Raw genomic sequence first — 27,758 nt, forward strand, 5'->3', positions numbered from 1 at the left:
AAAGACACTAGCAAATTGAATAGCGAAATGTTTTTTACACCATCTTAAGTTCAGCACGAGTACAAGAAAAATAAAATTTAGCAGCAAACCTTGCAGACCTGAAGAAACGTTGTCTTTATACATATAGGCACCGTCTTTCCCTGAACCCCATAAACATTCTCTACTTGCTATTTGAGGGTTAAAATTCTTGCACTCCCATGCAGAATTATTCAGCATGTTTTTGTAACCTATACGGTCTCCCACATGGGAGAGTGATCAATAAGGTAAGAGCCCACAGGATACAGGGAAATTTGGATCTAAAATTGGCTTCGTGGCAAGAGGCAGTGTGTGATGGCCAAAGGTTGCTTTTGTTACTGGAAACCCGTGTCCAGTGGCATACCGCAGGGATTGGTGCTGGGTCTCTTGCTGTTTGTAGTGTACATTAATGATCTACATGTGAAGTGTGGGAGGTATCATCAGTAAGTTTACAGATTACGTGAAAATTGCCAGTGTTGTAAATAGTGAGGAGGAAAGTCTTAGATTACAGGACGATGGTGACGGGCAGGTCAGATGGGAGGAATAGCAGCAAATGGAATTTAACCCTGAAAAGTGTAGCATTTTGGCAGGACTAACAAGGCAAGGGAAAACACAATGAATGGTAGAACGTTAGGAATTACCGAGGACCAGAGGAGCCTTGAGGTGCATGTCCATAGATTCTTGAAGGTAGCAGGACTGGTAGATAAGGTGGTTAAGAAGGCATTTGGGATGTTTGCTGTTATTAGCTGAGGCATACCATATTAGAACAGGGAGGTTATGATGGAGTTGTACAAGATGTTCATTAGGCCACAGCTGTACTGTGTGAACTTCTGGTTGCCACACTATAGGAAGGATGTGATTGCAGAGGATATTCACCAGGGTGTTGCCTGGGCTGGAGCGTATCAGCAATGAAGAGTGGCTGTTTAGGCTGAGGTTGTTTTCCTGAGTAGAGAAGGCTGATTTGGGGGGGGGGGGGGGGGGGGGGGTGTTGATCGAGGTGTACAAAATTATGAGGGACATAGAGTAGAGAGGAAGGAACTTTTTCCCTCAATATAGGGGTCAATGAACAGGGGACATAGATTTAAGGTGATGGGCAGGAGATTTAGAGGAGATTTGAGGAAAAGCTGTTTCAACAAGAGGATGGTGGGAATCTGAAGCTCACTGACTGAAAGGGTGGCAGGTGCGGGAACCCTCACAACATTTAAGAATTTAGTCGAGCACTTTGGAAGTGCCATAGCATACAAGGCTATGGACCAAGTGTTGGAAAATGGGATTAGACTAGATAGGTGCTTGGTGGCCGGGCTGAAGAGCCTCTTTTTGTGCTGTAAAACCACATCATTTGATGACTTCTTTGGTGTAATTTGACAGTGATATCACATGATTGCTGACACCCTACACTCATCTCCTGCAAATCTGCTGATGAGAAGCAGTAGATTTCAGGAAGTGCGGACAAGAAAACAATCATCAGATTCCCTCTGGGTTAAGTGATGTGGAAATCAACTTGGCTGATGTCATCCTCTTGAGAACATGAGCTTGCCCTGCCCCTAATACCAAAATCACTTTCGGGTTTGGATTCATCTTTCTAAAGTGTTCTCATTTTTGAGACTTCTCTCAACATATTTTTCACACTCTAAAACCAGAGATGGTTTTAAAAACTCGATTTGAAAATTGTCCTTAAATAGTGATATATGGCTACACTAGTTAGAAAGTTTAAAGCCCATAAACCATTGCTTCAATTTCATACAGAACACCTTTAGTGAAAATCTCTTCAGGTTGCTGGAGTCAGGAACAAAACCCATGAGAACATGAATTAATAGGAAGTAGAAAGGCAGGTGGTTAATGCCCTAAAGAGCATTTTCTAAATATGGGATTCACCTTAAATCCCACCATCTTCATTCTTCTGAACATATAGTGGGTGAAAGATGAATAGAGGCGTAATGACCACGAGAAGGTCCATCCTCAAACAAAAGCTGTTGGTTAAATTACTTATCAGAAATTAAGGGCAGCACAGTAGCATTGTGGATCCAATATCCTGATTTTAAATAACTTGGGATTTCTAATTATTGGTCCATACAGCTTCAATAAGCACAAGATGGCGCTGGAGCGTGGGAACTCTCTGCGAGCTCTCCCCAACAGATCCTCTCTTTATTTATCTTCTTTTCCCTGTTATGTTTTTTTTAAATTTCCTTTTATTTTCATATACTTAATGATCTGTTGAGCTGCTCGCAGGAAAATACTTTTCATTGTTCCTCAGTACATGTGACAATAAACAAATCCAATCCAATAAACGTGATGATACAGCCTGGCCAATTAAAGCAGACATGTCCAAGAAAAACATCCTACTGAAAAAGAACCAAGAAACTAAACAGTTAAATACTATTTTTCGTATATTCTGCATTATGGTTTAATTTGAAAGATCAGAAACATACACATTTTCCAATCAAAACATGAGCAACCTTGCTAAAACTCCCATCCTTATCGTGCCTGACTTTGAATCCTCCAACACTACTCCTGACAAATCTGCAGCCCAGCACACCTCTGTTAGTGAAATTTCACTCTTGAAGGGTATAAGTCTAATATGTACCTTCAGTGTTTTTACTGCAACGGTTAGGCTGTACTTCCTCCAGACGCCAACGTACACCTCCCCGTATTGCCCTCCGCCCAGCTTGTGTTTCATTGTGATGTCAGTGCGTTCCATCTCCCACTTGTCATGTATGGGAGAGACTCCGTAAACTGTGGGTTTGTTGCATTTTGGAGCAGGGTAGTGCAGGGTCGTGACCAGCCCATCGGCCACAGTGGAATGGTGATGAACAAGCTCTGCCAAAGTGTTAAACCGGCTCTCTGCTGTCACATACACCTGAAAAAAGAAAACACGTCTAACTTCTGGGACTGCTTTTTCCACAAATAGCTAAGTAGTTAAGGTAAGCTGCAGCATTTTTGTAATACAAATTGTTTTCCCAAAACATGGATGCTTCATGTGTGATACCAAATGACAAAATCTAAAGATGTTCCTGATGTGTTTTTATGCATTGCATACTCGGATTAAATAAAACAGGAAGCATGAACACAGGGAGGCTGCACTTTTAGGGTCACGGCATCTCAAAATAGATTAGTTTCGACTGTCATGCAAGGTTCCAAAAGTTTGAGTATGTCCGCTTAAAAATACAAAACTAACCACTCATGACCACCCCCCACCACTCAATCCATGGATTTTTAATGATCTTCATTTGAAAACAAAAAGATTACCGATCATCACTGTCAATTTAAGAAACCATTCCACATTTGCACAAGTATTGTTTCACATAGAAATGCTGTTTTTACTATGGTGGTTAATTCAGGAGAAGGGGAAACATTAATTTAGAGTTTTGCAGAGATCAAAACGGAATAAATCATTCGGGTGCTACACTTTTCCAATGAGGTGAAAGTCGATGCTGGTACTGTAGGGCTGTAAATCAGTTTTTTTTAAACTCTCTTAGAGCATTATCCTCGGTCCCTGGACCACTATGACTATGGCGAACTGCTTCTAACCAAATAAACTACATAGAAACTAGAAGAAGTAAGCTATTTGACCCTTCGAGCCTATTGCTCCATTCAATATGATCATGACTGATCCTCGATCTCAAGGTCATGTTCCCGCTTTCTCTCCATACCCCTTGATGCCTTTAAAATCTAAAAAATTACCCATCTCTTTCTTGAACAGACTCAGTGACCCGGCCTCCACAGCCTTCTGTGATCGAGAAGTTAACGGGTTCATTAACCTTTGAACGAAGACATTTTTCCTCCTCATCTCAATCCTAAATGGTCTACCCCGTATCTGGAGACTGTGTCCCCTGGTTCTAGATTCCCCAACCAGAGAAAACATTCGCCCTGTATCTAATCTGTCCACCCGGTTATAATTTTATATGTTTCAATTTATATGTTCCTCTCATCCTTCTAAACTGTACTGAATTCAATCTTCCTCATAGGACAGTCCCACCAACTCTGGTATCAGCTCAGTGAACTTCTGCTGCACTCCCTCTATGGCAAATATATTCTTTCTTCGGGAGACCAAAACTGCACATAATACCGGTCCGGGTGCAGTCTCACCAAGGCAGTATGACATCTCCACTTCAAATCCGCTCAGGCCAACATACCATTTGACTTCCTAATTGCTTGTTACACCTGGCTCTTCACTTTCATTGACTGGTGTACAAGATCCCGTTGTACAACCACAGTTCCCAGTATATCACCATTTAGATAATACTCTTCCTTTCTGTTTTCCACAGAGGTGCATAACTTCACTTTTAGCCAAGTTGCATTGCATTTGCTAGGTGTTTGCACACTCATTCAACTTGTCTAAATCATCTCCACCCAGTTTTTATCATCAGCAAACTTGGAAATGTTACATTTGGTTCCCTCATCCAGATAATTTTTATTTAGTGAACAGCTGGGGTCCAAGCACTGATCCCTGCAGTACTCACTAGTCACTGCCTGCCTCTCAGAAAAAGACACTTTAAAAAAATGTTTTTATTGGGTTTTCATATTTTGTATTTTACAACTCAGATGATATATGTTACACTGTACATAACCGCACAGACCAGAGAGAAAAGAAAATCATCCCAAACAACATTCAAAAAGAGCAAGAAATAAAAGGAGGTAAAAAAGACAGGCAGATGTTAGCACAGATGTTTACATAGATTACATAGAATTTACAGTGCAGAAGGAGGCCGTTCAGCCCATCGAGTCTGCACCGGCTCTTGGAAAGAGCACCCTACCCAAGGTCAACACCTCCACCCTATCCCCATAACCCAGTAACCCCACCCAACACTAAGGGCAATTTTGGACACTAAGGGCAATTTATCATGGTCAATCCACCTAACCTGCACATCTTTGGACTGTGGGAGGAAACCGGAGCACCCGGAGGAAACCCAAGCACACACGGGGAGGATATGCAGACTCCGCACAGACAGTGACCCAAGGCGGAATCGAACCTGGGACCCTGGAGCTGCGAAGCGATTGTGCTATCCACAATGCTACCGTGCTGCCCTGGAAGGATGCCTTTGTCCTTTACATTCCATTGTTTTCCTTCGTGTCTCCCCCCACCGAGCATACCTTTTGCTGCTGTTCCAGTTTGGCCCGGGCACGTATTTACAGATATCTATCTCCAGTTTTAGTCCCTTGTCCCTCTCGATTTCCTTGTGTATCCTCCACCCCCCCAACTCTCCTCCTCCTTCCCTCCCCCCTCTCTTTTCTTTCCTTCTTAAATAATAGGGTCACTTTTACCACCGTCTAATCTGTAGGAACTGCTCCAGAGTCGAGAGAATTTTGGAAGATGACCACGTATGCATTTACTATTTGTAGGGCCCATTTCCTTTAATACTCTGGGATGTTGATCACCAGGCCATGGTGATTTGTCAGCCTGTAATTTCCCGCACCATTTTCTTGATAATACTGATTTACTTCAATTCCACCTTCTCATTAGACCCTTGGTTATCTCACATTTCTGGTAGGTTATTTGTGAAGACAGAACCAAAGTAGGTGTTCAATTCTTCTGCCGTTGCCTTGTTCCCCATTATAATTTCCCTGGTTTATGACTGTAAGGGACCTACATTTGTCTTTACCAATCTACTTTTCACATATTTGCAGAAACTTATGGTCAGTTTCTAAGTTCCCTGCAATTTTACTCTCATACTCCACATTCACCACCGATCACATTTTTTTGTTCTCTTTTGTTAAATTCAAAAATGCTGCCACTCCTCAGGCTTGTTTTTTTTCTGCCAACTTTATACGTCTTCAGAAGGATTTAAATAGATCTTTATTCATTTTTATGTTTTGTGCGCTTCATTGGCTGTGCCAGCATTTGTTGCCCATTCCTTGAGAAGGTGACGGTGAGCTGCCTTCCTGAAACGCTGCAGTCTATGTGGTGCAGGTGCACCCACTGTGCTTTTAGGGAGGAAGTTCCAGGAGCTTGACTCAGCGCAGTGAAGGAATGACATATATTTCCAATTCAGCTCTGAGAACACTTGGGGGGGGAACCTACAGGTGGCGGTGTTCCCATATATGTGCTGCCTTTGTCCTTCTAGATGGTAGTGGTCATGGGTTTGGAAGGTGCTGCCTAAGAAGCTTTGGTGAATTCCTGCAGTGCATCCTGTAGGTAAGTGTATTTCAAGCTTGTTGCCGGCCATCCTTCGCAACCCAAATCAGCCAGCCTTCACGACCCACACCTGCTGACCTTCACAACCCACACCGGCCAACCATTGCGATCCACCATTTTTGCATGCCGCTAATGTGACAGGTGAGCCTGCTTGGCCCTCACAATCTCACTTGCTTTGTTATTCAGTGTTATATTTCTGCTAAGAACTTCAGCTGATGAGTTAAGATCTCACTGCTTCCATTGAAAAAATTCAAGAGGTTTGTCCTCGAACTCGCCATGCTAAATATTATAATGCCTTTGAAATTTTGTGTGTTTTAATCTCTCTTTTGTCAGTGCTTCTCTGCATATAACACACATGAACTTTGAATGCTGATTTGCATAATTAACAATCCATACCTCAAATAATAATCTTTATGCTGCTTTGTTCACGTTTTCAGCTTCTTCTTCAAAGCTTGTTCACCAGAGGGACTGGAGCTCACACCAGCACTGCTGGCAGCCACAAAATGGAGAAATCTCTCTCGCGCCCAGAACACATGATGTCACGTGCGTGCAACATGCTCTCTGCCACTGCTCCAGGCAGAAAGACTCCAGTGATGTTTTTAAAAAAACCTGCTCCTGGATCAGTGCACTGACATCAGGAGGAGGAGTTGTACCCCGCTGGGCTCCCAGCACAGAACAGCTGACATTCTGAAAGTCGTGCCGTTGGCCACTGCTTCCCATGATCGGGAACGGCAGTGTTAATGTAAGCCTACTTGTGACAATAATAAAGATTATTACCATGGCTCCGCTATCAGTGACACCGCAACGCATGGCCCCGTGACCCTTCAGACACCTGCCAGGAACCCACCTGTGGTTCGCAACACTGGGTTTGAAAATGAATTGTAGATGGTATACAATGCTGCTACTGTGTACTGGTGGTGAAGTGAGTGAATATTTGTGAAAGGATGCCAATTAAGCAGGGTGCTTGGTTTTGGATGGGGTTGAGTTTGTTTGTTTTTTGAAGAAAAGCCATTTTTATGCAGCAAGGCTCTGGAATGCACAGCTTGAGTGCGCAGTGAAGACAGATTCAATCATGACTTTTAAAAGGGATTATTAACTGAAGAGAAAAAGATTGCAGGGCTACAAGGAAACGACAAGCGAGTGGGACGAACAGTTGCTCTTGAACAGAAAGCTGACATGGAATGCCGAATGGCTCCTTCTGTGCTGAACTATCTTGTGATTCTATGTAGTAAGTCACAAACAAAACTATCTCAAGAGATTCAAGAATTTTGGATCAGGCTAATGCAACAAATCCAATCTGCATTGGTACAACTAACACAGTAGCAATACAGTAACAACAGGATATGAATTCAAGTGACGTCATTATGGCTACACTACATCAGCAAATTGTATGGAAATAGGATTTTTGTACAGCCCATGCTCTTTCTGTCAAACACAACTGTAGTGTCTTTCAGTTCTGCATGACTGAATATGCTCTATCCCATGCGTATAACTGCTCATACCACTGATATAAGTATAGCAGCAAATAAATGGGAATGGTGTTGAGTTTCTTGAGTGTTGTTGCAGCTGCACTCATCCAGGCAAGTAGGAGTATTCCATTATACTTCTAACTTGTGCCTTATTGGTGGTGGACAGGATTTGTCTGACCTGTTCTTGTAGCCACAGTATTGATATGGCTAGTCCAGTTCAGTTTCTGGTCAATGGCAACCTCCAGGATGTTGACTGCAGGAGAATTCAGTGATGGTAATACCATCGAATGTCAAGGAGACAGATGGTTTGATTCTCTCTTATTGGAGATGGTGATTTATGTGGCGCAACTGTTGCTTGCCAATTGTGAGCGCAGGCCTGTACATTGTTCAGGTCTTGCTGCATTTGCACGTGCACTGCTTCACTATCTGAGTCATCACGAATGGTGAACATCAGCAAACATCTGCACATCTGTCCCTGTGTTGGAAGGAAGGTCTTTTCAATTTAAAGCAGATTAATCGATTAAAACTGACACTAAACCTAGAGATGATTTTCCCATAATGGCAAACTATATTAACTTGTTTCCCCCTGGTTGGATGCAAAGATTGAACAGCTTCTATTTAGGCCATGGCAATATTTTGAAATTTGAAAAGACATTGAAGATTATTAAGGCATAATGTTTCCTTCACTTTTCTAAATGCTGGTACTCAATTGGTACCAGTAGACTTAATTCAAGTAAAAATGAGAACGGAGAACAACCATTAAGTTTGTTTGTAAACTCCTTTGTAAACATTGCTGGTCATTAAATGCTTTCTCAAAAGTGAGACTGTGCATGATCACAGGAAGTAATGACATGCAGCACAATCTGTTCTGTCTGCTGCAAGGAGAATGAGTTGCGGTGTGCAACACAAAAGATAAATAGAAATTAAATGTCAAGTTTGAAATGCGAAAATAAAAAATACACTGAGGATGCTGAAAATCTGAAATAAAAACAGTAAATATTATATAAACTCAGCAGGTCTGGCAACATCTGTGGACAGAGAAACAGAGTTAGTGTTTCAACTCTGTATGACTCTCAACATGACAAAAGGAAATCCTGTCAAAAAGAGCAGTACTTCTTCAACGTAGGCATTCCTGGAAATAGCTTGAGACTATGAACATTCTCCCCCACCTTGACTGCCAGGTTTTTCAGACCATATAAAGATGCAGAAGCACAAGTAGGCCATTGCGAGTCTGCTCCGCCATTCTATGAGATCATGACTGATCTGATATGATAATCAACTCACTTTCGCACTTCATCCCCGTAACCCTCGATTCCCTTACTGATGAAAAATTTGTCGACCTCAGCCCTTTTGGCTTGTCCCAATGCAACCTGCCCGCCCCTCCCCCACAGGATCACCTGTCACTTTTCTTTAGTTTTGCTTTCACTAAGCATTGACCTTTGTTCTCCTACTCACCACATTCTGTTATTTTACTTATATTCCAATTTCAGCATTTTCTTTAGTCTTTAATGCTACCATTAACGCTCCCCTTTGTCTTGTGTCCATGTCATCTTTGTCAATCTCTCCTTAGCTGCCACCTATCCCGGAACTTCTATTCTGTTACACGTTCTCCCCCACCCCTCCCCTCCACAACTGCATAATCCATCACACTTCTACCCCTCTTCGCTCATCCGACTTGAAATTTAGCTGTTTCTCTGCCCACAGGTCTTGCCAGACCCGAGTTTATCCTGTGCTTTCAGTTTTAAAACTGTATTTTCATGGAGATGAAGCTGTTCATTTCATTCATATCTTTAGCATATTCGAAAGCACTTCACAGCCAATGATCTAACCTGAAATGCTGCGTTGGAGACAATACAGCAAACAGTAAGATCCCATAGGCATCTTTTTGCAATGTTGGTTGAGGAACAACTGCTGGCAGAATTTGTGAGAACTCTCTTGCTGTTCAAATGTGGAAAAGTTATGGACAAATCCGACAATTTTAACATCATGCCTCAAAAATGGCATCTCGAATATTATAGAATTCCTTTTGTGCTACTCTGAAATATCCGAGATTGCATTGGTTATATTCTAGATTAGGGCTGGAATGCACAACTCATTATCGTAACAGCAGTCGTGCTAACATTTGCGATTAGATCACACACTATGTGGAAATTGATGTCCAACATTTGCCTCATTAAGCAGATCACTGCATGCTCATCAATAATTGTGTACTGATTTACTGCAATTTTTTAAAAAAAATAGTTTTTATTGAAATTTTTGAAAAATGTATAACAAAACAATAATAATAACAATAATAAACACCCCCCGGACCAGTAACAACGCATATAACGAGCCCCCCCCTCCCCACAAACCCGATGAATAACAAAATAAATTAAAAATAAATTAAATTAACATGAACAAGGCCTCTTTCGCCTCCTGCACTCCCGGCTCCACCCCAACCCCAAATATCGCGAGTCCCCAGCCTGGCTTGACCCTGGACCCTACCACCCTCGACACCGTCCTCGCCACCCCCTGCCAGAATTCCCCCAGTGCCGGGCATGCCCAAAACAAATGGGCATGGTTCGCTGGGCTCCCCGAACACCTAACGCACCTGTCCTCACCACCCAAAAAACCTGCTCATCCTCATCCCGGATATATGAGCCCTGTGCAGTACCTTGAACTGGATGAGGCTAAGGCTCGCACATAAAGAGGAGGAGTCCACCCTCTCCAGGACGTTCGCCCATGTCCCCTCCTCAATCTGCTCCCCCAGCTCCACTTCCCACTTAGCCTTCAGCTCCTCTACCAACGCCTCCTCCACCTCCTGCATCACCTGGTAGATGTCAGACACCTTCCCATCCCCGACCCACACCCCCGAAAGCACCCTATCCCTTACCCCTCGCGGGGGCAGCAAAGGGAACCCCTCCACCTGCCACCTAGCAAATGCCTTGACCTGAAGGTACCTGAACATATTCCCTGGGGGGAGCTCAAACTTCTCCTCCAGCTCACCCAGGCTCGCAAACCTCCCGTCAATGAATAAGTCTCCCAACTTCCTTATGCCCGCCCTGTGCCACCCCAGGAACCCGCCATCAATGTTCCCTGGGACAAACCGGTGATTCCCGCGCAGCGGGGCGTCCACCGAGCCCCCCACTTCCCCCGTGTCGTCGCCACTGCCCCCAAATCTTGAGGGTAGCCGCCACCATCGGGCTCGTGGTGTACCTCATTGGAGGGAGCGGCAACGGCGCCGTTACCAGTGCCTTCAGGCTCGTGCCTCCGCAGGACGCCATCTCCATCCATTACCCTCTTGCGTACCATCGAGACATTAGCCGCCCAATAGTACCCAGAGAGGTTGGGCAGCGCCAGCCCCCCTCCATCCCTGCCCCGCTCCAAAAAGACCCTCCTCACCCTCGGAGTCCCATGCGCCCAAACAAATCCCGTGATGCTGCTGTTCACCCTCCTAAAAAGGCCCTCGGAATAAGGATGGGGAGGCACTGGAACAAAAACAAAAACCTCGGGAGCACCGTCATTTTAACGGACTGTACTCTACCTGCCAACGACAGCAGCAGCATGTCCCACCTTTTGAACTCCTCCTCCGTCTGCTCCACCAACCTAGTAAAATTAAGCTTATGCAAAGTCCCTCAACTCCTAGCCACCTGAACCCCAGGCACCTAAAACTGCTCACTGACCGTTTTAGCGGGAGCCTACCAATCCCCTCCTCCTGATCACCCGGGTGTACAACAAACAGCTCGCTCTTGCCCAGGTTCAACTTGTAGCCCGAGAAACTCCCAAACTCAGCAACAATCTCCATCACCTCCTGCATTCCTCCTACCGGGTCTGCTACATACAGCAACAAGTCATCTGCATAAAGTGACACTCGGTGCTCCTCCCCACCCCGCACCAGGCCCCTCCACTTCCCCGACTCCCTTAGCGCCATGGCCAGAGGCTCAATTGCCAACGCAAAAAGCAAGGGGGACAGGGGGCACCCCTGCCTCATCCCACGGTAGAGCCTGAAGCACTCGGACCTCCTCCCATTTGTCGCTACACTCGCCATCGGGGCCTCGTACAGCAACCTCACCCATTTAATAAACCCCTCCCCAACCCAAACCTCTCTAACACCTCCCACAAGTACCCCCACTCAACCCTATCAAAGGCCTTCTCCGCATCTAATGCCACCACAATCTCCGCCTCTCCTTCTGCCGCCGGCATCATTATCACATTTAGCAGCCGTCGCACGTTAGTGTTCAGCTGCCTCCCCTTCACAAAACCCGTCTGATCTTCATGCATCACCCCCGGCGCACAGTCCTCTACTCTAGTGGCCAGGATCTTTGCCAGCAACTTGGCGTCCACGTTAAACAGTGAAACTGGCCTATATGATCCACACTACAGGGGGTCCTTATCTCGCTTCAGGATCAGGGAAATCATCGCCCGTGACATCGTCGGGGGCAAAACTCCCCCCTCCCATGCCTCGTTAAAGGTCCGAACCAACAGGGGGCCCAACAGGTCCGCATATTTTTTATAAAATTCAATCGGGAACACATCCGGTCCCGGCGCCTTCCCCGACTGCATGTGGCCAATCCCTCTAACCAGCTCCTTCAACTCGATCGGCGCCCCCAGTCCCTCCACCTGCTCCTCCTGCACCCTTGGAAATCGCAGCCTGTTCAAAAAGCTCTCCATTCCACCCCCCCCCCCCCCCCCCCCCCCCCCCCCCCAAAACCGGTGGCTCCAACCGGTACAGTTCCCAGTAGGAGTCTCTGAAGACCCCATTCCGCACCACATTCCCACCCCTATCCTTCACTCCACCAATCTCCCTAGCCGCGATTTACTGCAATTTTTAAGGAGTGATTATGTAGTTTACCAATTACCACAGGATCCACAAATGACGCCAGTAATTGACTGTGTGAAAGCTTGCTGTAGCAGCTGACTCCCATGAGCAAAGGTATCTGGGTAGAACACGTGTACACATCACAATGATACCATCTGTCTGCAAAGTCCTTTTTTACTTTAATACAGCAAAGTAATGACACTCAGTCATTTCCATAACTACGAAAGCTGTGAAAATTGGATTGGATCTCCTTCTGGATGCCTGCCTCAGGTCCCTTCAGTTCGTGGTGCTCACTTCCTTCTATCTACGTGGCCCAGCAAAATAGATTTAACATTTGCACAGTGGGCTAAATCGCTGGCTTTTAAAGCAGACCAAGGCAGGCCAGCAGCACGGTTCAATTCCCGTACCAACCTCCCTGAATAAGCGCCGGAATGTGGCGACTAGGGGCTCTTCACTGTAACTTCATTGAAGCCTACTCGTGACAGTAAACGATTTTCATTTCATTTCATTTAATTCACTAGTTCTCCAGGGTGGACATCCACAACTGCATGGCTGAAAATCAAGAATACCCGATTATGTTTCATAGCTATTTAGGAGAGTTCTGAGACAAGTGCACAAGAGTACTTGCAGCATTTTTGTTTTTATTTCCGATTTTCAGCATCTGCAATATCAAAGTGGAGGCAGGCAGTGAACAAATCTGCATCATGCTCTTGCCTATCTGCAAGTATTGCACAGAAATTCTGTCCCCGGTTTGGAACGTTAACTGTTGCACAATTCCGAGCCAATCCAAACCGCTTCCACCGCTGCCAAAATGGGGCACCTGGAAAATAGTCGCTTTGTGAATTTCAAAGAATGGGACATGTAAAAATGTAAATGAGCAGTGGTTTTGATGTAAAACTGGTTCATCAATTTAAGACTGATCAGTTTAAGGAGGAATGACTGAAATAAACTGCCTGTCATATAGACTAAACAATTTCCACATCAACTACAGTTTTTGCCAAAAGCCAATTAAGGTGGGAATCTAAAATAAATGTTGCATTAATTACAAATTACAAACAGCAACAGATTACTTGACTTTGCGAATGCACACATACAGTTAATACTTGGGGAGTGCCTGTATTTTGCTATTTGAACGCTACTGCATCGTCACTACCCACCTGCCTCTTGCTTTGATTTGTATAATAAAGGTTTCTTCAGTAATCTGATCCACCTTTGTTTCAGTGGAGGCATGATTTAAAAAACTTAAAGAAACATGGAAACATTCTCAACATTCTCAGCATACAAGAGTTGACCAAAAAGCAATAATTTTTGAGGCTAGCACTAAAGACTACAACTGCTCAAAATAAAAAAGCTGGTCATTTAATTTTGTGTGTTCAACAAAACCTTCCAAAGACACTCTCTATGCAAACCAGTATTTTAACTTTACCATTTTCAGATTGGTAGGGTTGGTTGATTGCCTGTAGAGAGAAAACCTACAAAATAAAGCAGAGAGGAGGTGCAGACATGAGAGTTTCACGATTTACCTTGGCATCATGTGTAGTGTTGATTCTGTAGTGGTAAACTCGACCTTCGTAGCGGAGGGATATTGATAGTTGTCCCGGACTGCTCTCACTTTCTCGCACAAGAAAGCTGCCATTGATGAGGCTGCTAAGCAGGTACTCAGCTGCACTGCGGGAGACAGGGCCATGGTACCAGGAGTGCTTTTCCAGGCTATTTACAGGTGTAATATAATTGCTGGGGACCCATCCCTGCCCGTTCTTTGAGCGCACCTCACACCATTCGCCGTTCTGATTATAACACAGCACACGTAGCTTTTCACCTGTTGAAGGAACAGAACCCTAGTCAGAAATTGCGATGAATTTACAAAACATTACGAATTTTTTTCTTTGCTGCTCAATGCATCCCAAGTCAGGGAATGAAATTAACTCCAATCTTGTGATACAAATATGAAATTGAAAGGCAGAAGACTAAAAGCTGGAGTAGTCTTTTCAAACGTGCCAACCTGTAACTTCCGCAGATCATCAACCCTATTTATTGCTCTCTTCCAGCCTCACAGCGTCGAGGACCCAGGTTCGATCCTGGCCCCCGGTCACTGACCGTGTGGAGTTTGCACATTCTCCCCATGTCTGCATGGGTCTCACCCCTGTAACAAAACGGTGTGCAGGGTAGGTGAATTGGCCATAAGGGTGGCACAATGGCACAGTGGTTAGCACTGATGCCTCACAGCACAGAGTCCTGGTTCTGTTCTGGCCTCGGGTGACTCTGTGGAGTTTTCACATTCTTCCTATGTCTGCGTGGGTTTCCTCCGGGTGCTCCGGTTTCCTCTCATAGTCCAAAGTTGTTCCACGCACAATTACTGCAAATCATGTTGAGGGTAGTTGGCCATTTAGCGCAGGGCTAAATCGCTGGCTTTGAAAGCAGACTAAGGCAGCAGAAACACTATTCAATTCCTGTACTATCCTCCCCGAACAGGCGCCAAAATGTGGCTACTAGGGGCTTTTCACAGTTACTTCATTTGAAGCCTACTTATGCCAATAAGCAGTTTCCATTTCATTTCAGTTAGGTGGATTCGCATGCTAAATTGTCCCTTCATGTTCAAAAGGTTAGGTCGGATACTGGGTTATGCGGATAGGATGGGGCCTAGGTAGGGTGCTCTTTCAAAGGTTTGGTGCAGACCTGATGGGCTGAATGCCCTCCTTCTACACTGTAGAGATTCCATGATTCTATTCACCAGTCATTCAGCCTCCTGGGAGAAGCTAAAAATAAGAATGCCTCAAACCAATTAATGGAGAAAATCTGGGAAATGGCTCTGATGCCACCCATGCAGGTGATGAAACACTATTGCAGGTACAAGAAGAATGTGCAAATTCCACACAGTTAGCCGGGATCGAACCCAGGTCCTCATCTTTTGTTTCTTCATTTGTCCTTTTAATAGCTATTGCTTGCAACATGATCCCTTTCCTCCTGTTCCCACCCAATCACAGATTTTCCACTTGCTCAAAGCCTGTTACATCTTGAACATTTTTCAATTCGGGCGAAAGGTCATTGACCTGTAATGTTTAGCAGTTCGTTCTCTCGATAGATTCTGCCAACCAGCTGAACACTTCCTCGCATTTTCTGTTTTTATTTCAGATTTGCGACATTCACAGCAGGTTATCTGGCATGTCACAAATTTTGTGTGAACTTTCAATATTGTTATCAGGGAGGGCAGCACGGTGGCGCAGTGAGTTAGCCCTGCAGCCTCACGGCGCCGAGGTTCCCAGGTTCGATCCCGGCTCTGGGTCACTGTCTGTGTGGAGTTTGCACATTCTCCCCGTGTCTGCGTGGGTTTCACCCCCACAACCCAAAGATGTGCAGGGTAGGTGGATTGGCCACTCTATATTGCCCCTTAATTGGAAAAAATAATTGGATACTCTAAATTTATTTTTTAAAAAATAATAATATTGTTATCAGGGCAAAGGTGATCTTTGCATTTTTTTTTATATGGTCACAGCCGTCATTTTGAAGGCCGCTCGCAGCCAGCATTGTTAGAAGCTGGCTGCTGCAGCTGTTCCACGCGGAATTGCGCAACGACGGACGGCTCCGCAACCCTCCCGACACCCGCCCACGACCCACCCGCGGGTCGCGACACCGACTTTGAAAATGCCTGGGCCAAAACACCAAACTGCCCTGTTGTAATATGTTTGCAATCTTCAAAATGTTATTCCGCATACACGATGCGGCCACTTTTAAAAATATGTTTAAAGCCGGCTGCTGCGGCAGTTACACGCAAATTTGCATAATCGGAGACGCAGGAGAAGATTTTTAAAAAATGCAATGTAATCAACCTGCCTGAAGGGAGCCAAAGAGAACGCCAAGCTCCCGAAAGTCTACATCACGCGCTTTGGGCGTGATTGCGATTCCTCCATTTTATCAGCAGCAAACAAGCTAAGCGAAAATGGCGGGTCGCAAAGGTCGGCTGGCGTGGGTCACGAAGGTCGGCTGGCATCCACCTCTGGCTCCCTTAGACATCCGCTCACCCATTCCTTGTTGGCCAGGCATCCCATGTGCCGCACTTGTTGTAAAACTGACTTAGATTTAGATTTATCACTTGCGCCAAGGTGCAGTGAAAAGTATTCTGCGTACAGTTCAGGCAGATTATTCCATACATGTAAAACATAGGACATACGATAAATACACAATGTGAATACACAGATATAGGCATCGGGTGAAGCATACATAGTATAGTGCTACAACAAGAGGAGATCGTAGAGCAGTCCATAAGGGTCATTCAGGAGTCTGCAACAGCAGGGAGCTGTTTTTGATTCTGTTAGTGCGTGTTCTCAGACTTGTGTATCTTCTGCCCGATGGAAGAGGTTGGAAGAGAGAATAACCCAGGTGGGAAGGGTCTTTGATTAATGCTGCCCACTTTCCTAAGGCAGCAGGGGGTGTAGAGAGAGTCAATGGATGGGAGGGGGGTTCACGTGGTGGACTGGGCTGTGTTCACGACTCTGTAGTTTCTTACGGTCTTGGGTCGAGCAGGTCCCAAACCAAGCAGTGATACAGTCAGATAGGATATCTTCTATGGTGCATCTGTAAAAATTGCTGAGAGTCAATGTGGGCATGCCGAATTTCCTTAGTTTCCTGAGCAGTTTTAGGCACTGTTGTGCTTTCTTGGTCGGAGCAGCGACGTGGGGAGACCAGGACAGATTGTTAGCAATGTGTACACCTAGGAATTTGAACCTGACAACCATCTCCACCTCGGCATCATTAATGCAGACAGGGGTGCACAACACTTTGTTTTCTGAAGTCAGTGACCAGCTCCTTAGTTTTGCTGACAGAGGGAGAGATTGTTGTAGTTGCACCATGCCACTCAGTTCTCTATCTACCACTTGTACTCTGACTCATCATTGTTTGAGGTCCAACAGACTATGGTCGTGTCATCAGCAAACTTGTCGATGGAGTTGCAGCTGAATTTTGCCACACAGTCGTGTGTGTATATCAGTACAGTCGGGGGTTAAGTACACAGCCTTACGTATCGCAGGAACATTCCCCTCTAGACAAAGACGATGATTAACTTGCCGACCCTGGTGAAGAAGGATTTGGGGAAGATCAGGAGCCATCTGAATACGAAAAGGAACCTAGGCAGCACGTTTATTTTGATCATCTACACCCATCCGCCAGGTCCATCCTCACCTCCTCCACCAGGCGGAGAGGTTCCACTTGGATCCTAGGTACCTGAACTTGGTTTGGGTTACTTTGAATGGGAATTCCTCCTGCTTCACCCTCCCCCGCCTCTCAGGGGCTTACCGGGAAGATGTTGCTCTTCCCCAGGTTGAAATTTTAACCTGAGAAGGCGCCAAACTCCGTAAGGAGCTCAGTTATCTTTCCCATACTCGTTAGGGGGTTCGCCACGTGAAGCAGCAGGTCATCCGTAGAGAGCAAGACTATGTGCTCTCTGCCCCCTCTCTGGATGCCCGTCCAACAATCCGCTGATCTAAGGATGAAAGTCAGCGACTCAACTGCCAGCGCAAACAAGAGCAGGGATAGTGGGCACCCCTACCTCGTTACCCTGTGCAGCCAAGAGTACTTTTGAGCTGGTTGCGTTCATTCGTACACTCGCCACAGGAGCGCTGTACAGGGGCTTCACCCACATGGTGAGCCTTGTTCCGAATCCAAACCGTTCAAGCACCTCCATTCTACTGGATAGAAGGCTTTCTCAGCATCTATGGAGATGATCACCTCTGGTGTCGTCTCACCAGATGGGGTCATTATTACGCTCAGCAGGAGTCTGATGTTCACCGTTAGTTGTCTGCCCTTGACAAACAAACCCAGTATGATATTCCGCAATCACTTCTGGCAGGCAACTCTCCAGTCACCTTGCCAGTGCTTTCACTAAGATTTTCACCTCAGTGTTTAAGAGAGAGCTGAGTCTGTATGATCCATACTCTGTCGGGTCTTTGTCCTTCTTGGGGATCAAAGAGATCGAGGCCTGTGCCAGCTTGGGTGGCAGAGCCCACATCGACAGTGAGTCACTGAACATCTCCCACAGGTGCGGGGCCAGCACTGTTGAGACTTTTTGAAAAAATCGACTGGGAATCCATTTAGTCCTGGCGCTTTACCCCATTGCATGGAGTTGATGCACTCCATGATTTCACCCAGCCCTAGCGGCGCTTCCACAGCCCATTTCCTGTCCTCCCCCAGCACTGGCATATCTAGTCTGTCGAGGAACTGTTCTATCCAAGACCTCCTCCAGGGTCTTGGAGGTGCAAAGTCCTTGGTAAAAGTTGTAAAGGCCTTATTGACGTTGCTTGGGTCCGCTATCATCCTACCATTTCTGTCCCTAACTTGTGCTATCTCTTTCACGGCTGCCTGTTTTCTCAACTGCTTTGCCAGCATGTGGCTGGCTTTGTCCCCATGTTGGTCAAAGCCCTGGTGGAGCTGGTGGACTACCTTCCATGTGGCGAGCAGGTAAAATTTCCTCTGCTGCAATTTTGTTTCTGTCCGAAATTCCACCCCCCCCCCCCCCCCCCCCCCCCCCTACTACATCTCTGTCCGCATTTGTGTCCTGCCCATTTCAGCTCTTGCAACTCAATTTATGGCGCATGTGCGCTATCACTGCCTGCCCTGACCATTCTTCTGGAAGAATTTGTTGGCCTCCTCTGGAGTGTCAAAGTAATACTCTTTTCCCTGGTATGTGACCCATAACTTGGCAAGGACAGCATGCAGACTACACCTTGCCTTTGTATAGGGCGGATTTGGCGCTGTTAAATGCAGCCCGGCACTTGGTCAGGTCTGCCTGATGTCTTGATACAAGCGGATGGAATGTCCTTCTCACTGATTCCTTAAAACCTCCTCTTTTACTGAGCCTTCAATCATCTGTGCTAATATCTCTTGCATGGCTCAGTCCACTGTTTTGTCCAATTCGCTCCTGCAAAGTTCACTGGGATATCTTTACCACGTTAAAGACACTTCGATTAATCCAAATTGTTATTGATCCACTGATCATTCAGACCAGCTGCAAACGAACCTTCACTGGTGCATTACTAAGTGCGCACATTCTCGCCTTGCGTCAATGTCAAACTCCTTCAACAAGATGTGGTTACTCATGCAACAGTCAATGCAGAAATGTAGTTGCTTACCTTTAGTAATGCTTAGTGTGTTGTCACCACTCGCAACAAAGTCATAAAGTGCAACAAATAGATTAGGGTCACTTTCGGCAGCTCCTAGGAGGTTCTCCTTTGAGCTCCACCTCACTGCTTCGTTGAGTGTCTGCGAATCAATGTCAGAACCAAATGGACGGTGCAAAACTTCTGTAAGAGAGATTAGAGCGTTCAAGAGTACATAAACAAAAACAGAAATTAAAAGTTAATCAAAGCATTTAGTGCAGTGACATCAAAAGAGTAGCACATATTTTGTTAAAATTGGTTAAAAATACTATGTAACATTTTACAAGGTTATTTTTAAGGCCCAAATGAATCATATCTGATTAAGAGCCTCAGGCTAATCACACTGCTTTAGAATAAATATTCTCATTGTGATGCTGTGAACACTGTTGCAGCACGAGTGGATTGTATGGGGAGGTGGGAGTGGAAGAAGAGATGGAGAACTGGAATCTTAAAAACAAAAATATTTGCAAACTCTCAGTAAAGGCACTAACCTGATATTAAAATTTATATAAGATTTACCTATTTCACGCTGAAAAAGCATTCATAATGTTCATGTAAATAGCATTTTCTATCTAATTTAGTATTGACCAACAATAGCAAGATATGTCAGCAAAAAAACAAACGTTTCCTAAACTCCAACCAATAAGAGAAAAAGTGTGTTGGTGACGGTTCTCTGGCACTGTGAGATCCATGCACACTCAATCTGACATACAATATTAAATGTACTGCAGATTCTTTCTTGGGAAGATTGGGGAAAAGAACTGCTGCGAGATTGTGACATATGGGGGATAATCAATCTCCAACAACAGAAGGCAACCTTGACATTGAAATCACTCCACTTAAAAAACTCAATATTGCCAACTTCTAAAGATTTAATTCAAAACCTACATGTTAATTCTAGCATAAAATAGCTACAAATATCTTTACAGGGTTAAATGTGTTTCTGGATCAGTTACACCTTCAAGAAAGCCATGATGGGTTTTTCTTGACTGGTGCTCAAGAATTCAGAACTGTTGATTGTTATTGGGGAAGTTTGAATGCATATTATGGGGTATGAAACCCCTCACATTTTTTCACGGATACATCATCAGGAATATACCACTTGTTGCCAAGAACACAAAAGCAAGTAGCCTCTTTTCAGCCTCTTGGATGAGATCACAGAGATGGGTTACTGGAAGGCATTGAAACACGCAACTATCTATCTCCACGTTTTCTCTTTGACTGCCAAGAACGTGAAAAGAGATAGGGAAACTGAATTGGAGTTGAACAGCTAGCATTTCAAACAGACGACTAATTTTTTTTCAAAAGTCAAAAGCAGAATCAGTCAGCATTTCAACACACATTGGTACACACATGGTGCAACAGTAAAATTAAAATAACAAATGATTAAAACCTTTCGATTCAAGACGTTACAACAAACTTTATTTTGAAATGTCCAACTCTGTTCAAGATTCAGAAAGGTTGATCTATACACATCAGTTTATCATAACCAAAGTCGTGAAAATAATGACACTGTGTTTCATTGCTGTTCACCCGATTATAGAGTCACAGTTAATAGAGCTTATCAGCCCATTTTAGTTTATACACCTGGTCTTGTCCCAATCTCAGCAAGTTATGACAATACCTCAACAGACATAAAGCAAAACCGACCAATCATATTAACTTTAACATGCACAACATAGCACATGCAGCTTTGCAAAGAAAAACAAAGTCGATCATTAAATACCAAAATGACTGCAATGGATTTCTCCACTTTCTACCCTCCATTCTCCTCTTTTTAATTCACCTGTTAATTTAACACTTTAAGTTAAGTGAAAATAAATGTGCCAAAACCAGTCATTACAACACTCCTGCATTATGGAAAACTGCAGTCTTTTTAGCAGGAGTTTAATATTTTACCTTCAACATCGAATTCAGCAGCGAAGGGCAAAGACTCAGAAACATCCTCACTGAAGGAACAGATTAGCCCATGCCTGTCTTCATCAAAACTACTCGAAGGCAGCAGAACTGCTCCAGAGCTCATCTTTGTTGTGTCAATAATTCAGTTGCTTCAAGTTCTAAAAACCCACTTTCATAATTCAGAAGCCAAATTTTGACAACAGATTTGTGGATGCAAGATGCTAAAGAATCCACGGAATGAATGTGTGGGTTGGTTGAACATTATTCACTGGATCAGGAAGTGTTTGCACCACGTGAGAAAATGAACATGTCGCAACTGAATTTTTAAAACGCAGATACCTTCCACTTAGCCAAATTACCTAATCACTGAGAACATTCCTCAGTGGGCAGTCATATAATAATAAATAATTATGTACTCCAGAAATACATCTTTCCATTATAATGGTTACAAACTACCATTAACAATTCTAACACCAATAACACATTAACAGTTCTGAAGGAGGATCATTTAGATCTGAAGTGTTGACTCTGTCTCTGTTCACAGATGTTACCAGGCCTGTTGGGTTTATCCAGCATTTTCTGTTTAAAACCCTTTCACACGTTTGCTTTCTAGAAATCACTGATGCTTTGTTCTCCAACCTTTCTTTTTGTTTCATTTTCAGTAGAACACACCATTCATCGGAACGAACACCAAAATAGTAAAAGTACAGTTAGGGTAACACTTGACAGTGATGCTTTCTTTCCTTTTTAAAGACACTGATTAACCTGATGTTTATTTGTAGCTCTTTATTTCCTTCTAATTTCCAGCAATTAACTTTTTGAAAACATCCCCACCTTCATAGTTACACTCAACTGTATTTGTGACTTGCACAGAAATGAAACAAATGATGTGAATGCCTTTCCAATTACTTTAATGGAAGAATTCTGTGGTTCGCAACATTCCTCGAATTATAATAATAATCTTTTGAAAAAAATTTAGAGCACCCAATTATTTATTTTCCAATTAAGGGGCAATTTAGCATGGCCAATCCACCTAATCTGCATATCTTTGGGTTGTGGGTGAAACCCACGCAGACATGGGGAGAATGTGCAAACTCCACATGGACAGTGACCCAGGGTCGGGATTCAAACTCACGTCCTCACTGCCGTAGTCCCAGTGCTAACCACGGCACCACAAATAATACTAATCTGTATTGTCACAAGTATGCTTACATTAACATTACAATGCAGTTACTGTGAAAAGCCCCTAGTCGCCACATTCTGGCACCTGTTCAGGTGCACAGAGGGAGAATTCAGAATGCCCAATTCACCTAACAGCACATCTTTCGGGACTTGTGGGAGGAAACAGACACCCGGAGGAAACCCACGCAGACATGGGGAGAACATGCAGACTCCACACAGACAGTGACCCAAGGCGTGAATCGAACCTGGGACCCTGGAGCTCTGAAGCAACAGTTCTACCCACTGTGCTTCCCCCTCTGACTGGGTGGTTGAATTATTTCGAGCTACTGGAAGACTAAAAACTAGTTTGGTCAAAGGAAGTATTCAACTTGGTGTTCCTTACCTTATCCCATAATCGATAAATGACATGCAAATGTCTTCGCAGTCCCAGACTACCATAGGCTGCTCTTGCCTTTGAGAACTGACTGATGGTGATTTAACCAGACGGTCACCCCCATCACAGGCGAGGGGCAAGGTTGAGAAAGCGGGCCTTCACGAATAATCTCAGCCGGTCCGGGAATTGAACCTGCGCTGCTGGCGTCGCCGCACATCATGAATCAGCTGTTCAGCCAAACTGAGCAACCGAACCCCGGATTAAATAATAGTCTGAGGAAATTATTTGTTTGTTCAACAACCCAATGGAAAGGCGCTACGCCACAGGACACGCTGTGACACTCGTTTACTTCACATGGGCAGCACGGTGGTGCAGTGGTTAGCACTGTTGCCTCACGGTGCCGAGGTCCCAGGTTCGATCCTGGCTCTGGGTCACCATCCGTGTGGAGTTTGCACATTCTCCCCATGTTTCCGTGGGTTTCGCCCCCAAAATGCAAAGATGTGCAGGTAGGTGGATTGGCCATGCTAAATTGCTCCTTAATTGGAAAAATGAATTGGGTACTCTAAATTTTTATTTTTTTTTTTTAAGTTTACTGCATGTACCGCAAGCTCTACCATCAAGAAACGCAAAAGCAATGAAATTGTGGAAACGTCTTCATCTTTAAGTCATACCCAACATTAATTTTTGGTCATTGGGTCAAAATCCAGGAAACAGCACTCAGTGCATTTTTCCCTCAGTACTGCACTGAAATGGCTGTATGCATTAGATACCCCGCTTCCCAAGTGGGACTTAAACCACTATCTTCTGATTCAGATGATGGTGCAAATTTTGAGCCAAGGCTGACACTAGGTTGATAGGAAGCAGATTTGGGATAAATGAGTGCTGCTCAGATTTGTGAAGGGTTGATGTGAATGGCGAGTACCCGAAGCCAGCAGTGGAATCACTTTTGTTCATTATTATCGATGAATGGTTTTGATGTGTGCACAAATTACTTTCGGAAGGCAGGTTAGGAGAATGGAAAGAGTGGTAGAAGGAGGTACTGCCCTTCAGGTGAGAGATTAAGCGAAATTTGCTTTCACAGGTCCCACAAATAATTTGTAGAGGTTCGCTGAGCACCGGAGTCAAATTGTATCTGGAAACCAAGAATTAAAGACAGCTAATATGGTTATTTAGCTTATCCCTGTTTGTATGTAATCCCCACATTATAACTATGGCTGCAAATCAGAATACTTTATTGGTTTTGAATCAGTTTGGACATTCTGTGATGATAGATGCTATATAAATGCAAATCTTTTCCATCCATGCCATTGTATTCCTTTTTACACCAAACAAATGCATTTTTGTAACAAAAAAACTGCTGTAAACACTCAGGATGTTACTCAGTAAGAAATGTAATCTGTTTTGAGCAAACAAAAGGGTGTGGGTACGAAGAACAAAAAGGAAAGGAATGTAATACAGTGGAAGGCACAACAAATTAAATGACAGAAAGTTTCATGATGTAAAGCCGAAGGGAGTGTCAATGAGACAAGAAACAAGTTTGTTCAAATGAGATGTGAACAGCAGCCGCCCAAATGCAACATTAAGGAATTATGAAACAAACGAAAAAAATCAAACAAGCAAAAGAAGTGAAACAAAATGGGACAGAGGTTAGATCTAAAATTGTTGGGCTCAACCTAGTGTCAAGAGGGCTCCGACATGGCCAGTCAAAAGATGAATTTCTGTTTCTTGAACTAGTGCTGAGTTTCAGTGGAACACTGCAGCAAGAGAAGAGCAAATACTGTCAGCATGGGAACAAGGTAGAATTGAAATGACAAGTGACAGGAAGCTCGGGGTCATGCTTGTGGACTGCCTTTGATTTTCCTTAGAAAGGCAAGGCCACAAAATGAACAGTAAATATAGTACACTAAATTAAAAGCAGTACAAATAAATTGTTTTGCTTCCAAGGAGCGTTTGGGGCCTTGGTTGGTGGGACGGGTGGGCAGGTACTGCATTATCTGTACTTGCACGGAAACCCGTCTTAGCAAAGGGAAGGGATGCTGAGATGACCGAGGAGTAGATTGGGGGCGGTTACTGAGGGGATGGTACCTTTAGACAGCGCGGTGACACAGTGGTTAGCACTCTACCCCACAGCACCGGGTTCAATTCCGGCCTTGGGTGACTGTGTGGAGTTTTCACATTCTCCCTGTGTCTGCGTGGGTTTCCTCCGGGTGCTTGATTTCCTCCCACAGCCGAAAGATGTGCAGGTTAAATGGATTGGCCATGCTAAAATTTCCCCTTAGTGGTCCAATGTGGTTAGGTAGGCTTGCGGATAGTGGGCCGAGGTAGGATGCTCTTTCAGAGGGTTGGTGCAGACTCGATGGGCTGAGTGGCCTCGTTCTGCACCATATGGATTCGATGGAATGTTCAAAGGGAACGAGAGGGGAAGATGTGGTATTACACTGGAGGTGGTGGAAATGGCAGAAGATAATGTGTTGAATGCGGAGACTGGAGGAGTAGAAGCTGAGGACAAGGGGACCTTGATTGTGGTTCTGGGAGAGAGGGGAAAAGAGAACATGTGCGTGAAATGCAACAGATATGATGAAGTGCTTTGTCAACCACTGCAGGAGCAATCCTTCAGTGAAAAGAATTTTTTTTAAATATCAGAAGGTTGGATCATCAGAACAGTTGCCATGGAGACAGAGAAACAGGAAGAATATAATTTAGTCCTTGCAAGAGGTGGGGTGTGAGGAAGTGCTCCCTGGATGAAAAAAGAGATGGAAATTAAGATAAGGAAGAAAACGCGTGGTTATGACAGGCATCAAGGAGAAATACAGTTGAAAACCGAGGAATACAGGTGGTTCAGAGGGGAGGGAAAAGTCATATTAGAGAATCAAGAGGAATTATGAGAAATGGCTGGCAGTCCGACGAAGGGAAGTCGCAAAGTGTTGGGACTTTGCAAAGAAGGCATAAAAATAGTAAAAGGGTGAGGACTCGGGTTGCTTGGAGACCTAAAAGGGGATTTACACATGGAGGCAGGGGGCCTGGCTGAGGTATTAAATGAATACTTTGCACCTTTCTTTACTGAGGAGGTAGATGCTACCCAGGACATGGTGACAGCTGAGGAATACTGTCCTTCAAAGGGGTTCCAAATTGAAGGACATGCTGAATAGGAAGTCAGTACTGAAGGTTAACAAGGCACAAAGACCGGACGAGATGCATCCAAGGACACTGAAAGGAAGTGCAAATGGAAATTGCAGTGGTGCTGGCCATAATCTTCCAGTCTTCTCTAGACTCAGAGAAGGTGCCAGAGGACTGGAAAATTGCAAATATTATGCCCTTGTTTAACAAAAATTCTCAGGACACCCTCAGCAATGGCAGTCCAGTCCGTTTCTCAGTGGTGGGCAAGCTACTAGAAACAATTATTTGTGATAGAATTAACAGTCACAAAGAAAAATGTGAGTTGATCAGTAAGATCCAGCATGGAGTTTTGAAGAGAAAATAGTGTTAATTAACTTGGGAGGGAGGGGAGACAGGCGATAACCTGAGGATTGATGAGAGTAATACTGTTGATGTGGTGTACATCGACTTTCAGAAGGCATTTGACACAGTGCCACATAGCAGACTTGAGAAAAGTTGTAGCTCATAGAATAAAAGGGACAGTAGTAACATGGATATAAAATTGACTGAAATATAGCAAGGGTCAGTAAGTGGGCATACAAGCAGTTGGGAGAGACCGGAGTTAGACAGAATCACAGTGAGTATATTTGGGAATCTGGGCGGCACGGTGGCGCAGTGGTTAGCATTGCTGCCTACGGCGCTGAGGACCCGGGTTCGAATCCCGGCCCTGGGTCACTGTCTGTGAGGAGTTTGCACATTCTCCCCGTGTCTGCGTGGGTTTCACCCCCACAACCCAAAGATATGCAGGTTAGGTGGATTGGCCATGTTAAATTGCCCCTTAATTGGAAAAAATGAATTGGATATTCTAAATTTAAAAAAAAAAAAATAAATATTTGGGAATCTGGAGCCAAGTGGGAATTCAGCGCAGATGGGAAAAGGGGTGCTCTTTTGCTTTCTAACTTTTTCATCTTTAGTAAGGTGAGCAGACAGGAACCAAAAAGTAGGAATAAAGGGGTCTTTTTCCGATTGGCAGGCAGTGACTAATGGGGTACCGCAGAGATCTGTGCCAGATTCCAACTGTTCACATTATATATTAATGATTTGGACGAAGGAACTAAATGTAGTATCCCCAAATTTGCGATGAAAAAAAGTTTTTGGGGGGCATGGGAGGGTGAACTGTGAGGAGGATGCAGAGATGCTTCAGTGGAATTTGGACAGGCTGAATGAGTGGGCAACTGCAGTATAACGTGGATATGTGAGGTTATCCACTTCGGTAGCAAAAATAGGAAGGCAGATTAATATTTGAATGGGTGTAAATGGAGAGAGGTGGATACTCAGCAAAACCTTGATGTCCTCGTACATAATAATAATAATAATAATAATAATAGCTTATTGTCACAAGTAAGCTTCAATGAAGTTACTGTGAAAAGTCCCTAGTCGCCACAATCCGGCGCCTGTTCGGGGAGGCCGGTACGGGAATTGAACCCGCGCTGCTGCTTTGTTCTGCATTACAAGCCAGCTGTTTATCCCACTATGCTAAACCAGCCCTGTGCATCAGTTGCTGAAAGTAAGTGCACAGGTACAGCAGGCAGTTAAGAATGCAAATGGTATGTTGGCCTTCTTAGCGAGAGGATTCGAGTACAGG

General features: G+C 44.5%; 1 protein-coding gene across 1 annotated transcript in view; it reads right to left on the reverse strand.

Annotated features, from left to right (window-relative positions):
- abl2 (c-abl oncogene 2, non-receptor tyrosine kinase) overlaps positions 1 to 21,675 on the reverse strand; it is a 35,163-nt gene extending 13,488 nt beyond the window's left edge. The window contains 4 exon segments of the mRNA XM_038794656.1: positions 2,600 to 2,872; positions 13,939 to 14,234; positions 19,537 to 19,707; positions 21,463 to 21,675. Coding sequence (XP_038650584.1) covers positions 2,600 to 2,872; positions 13,939 to 14,234; positions 19,537 to 19,707; positions 21,463 to 21,586 — 864 coding nt within the window. The 5' untranslated portion in view covers positions 21,587 to 21,675.
- Positions 21,676 to 27,758: the final 6,083 nt, after the last annotated feature.

This window comes from Scyliorhinus canicula, chromosome 4 (assembly GCF_902713615.1).
Source record: "Scyliorhinus canicula chromosome 4, sScyCan1.1, whole genome shotgun sequence".
Classification (NCBI taxonomy): domain Eukaryota; kingdom Metazoa; phylum Chordata; class Chondrichthyes; order Carcharhiniformes; family Scyliorhinidae; genus Scyliorhinus; species Scyliorhinus canicula.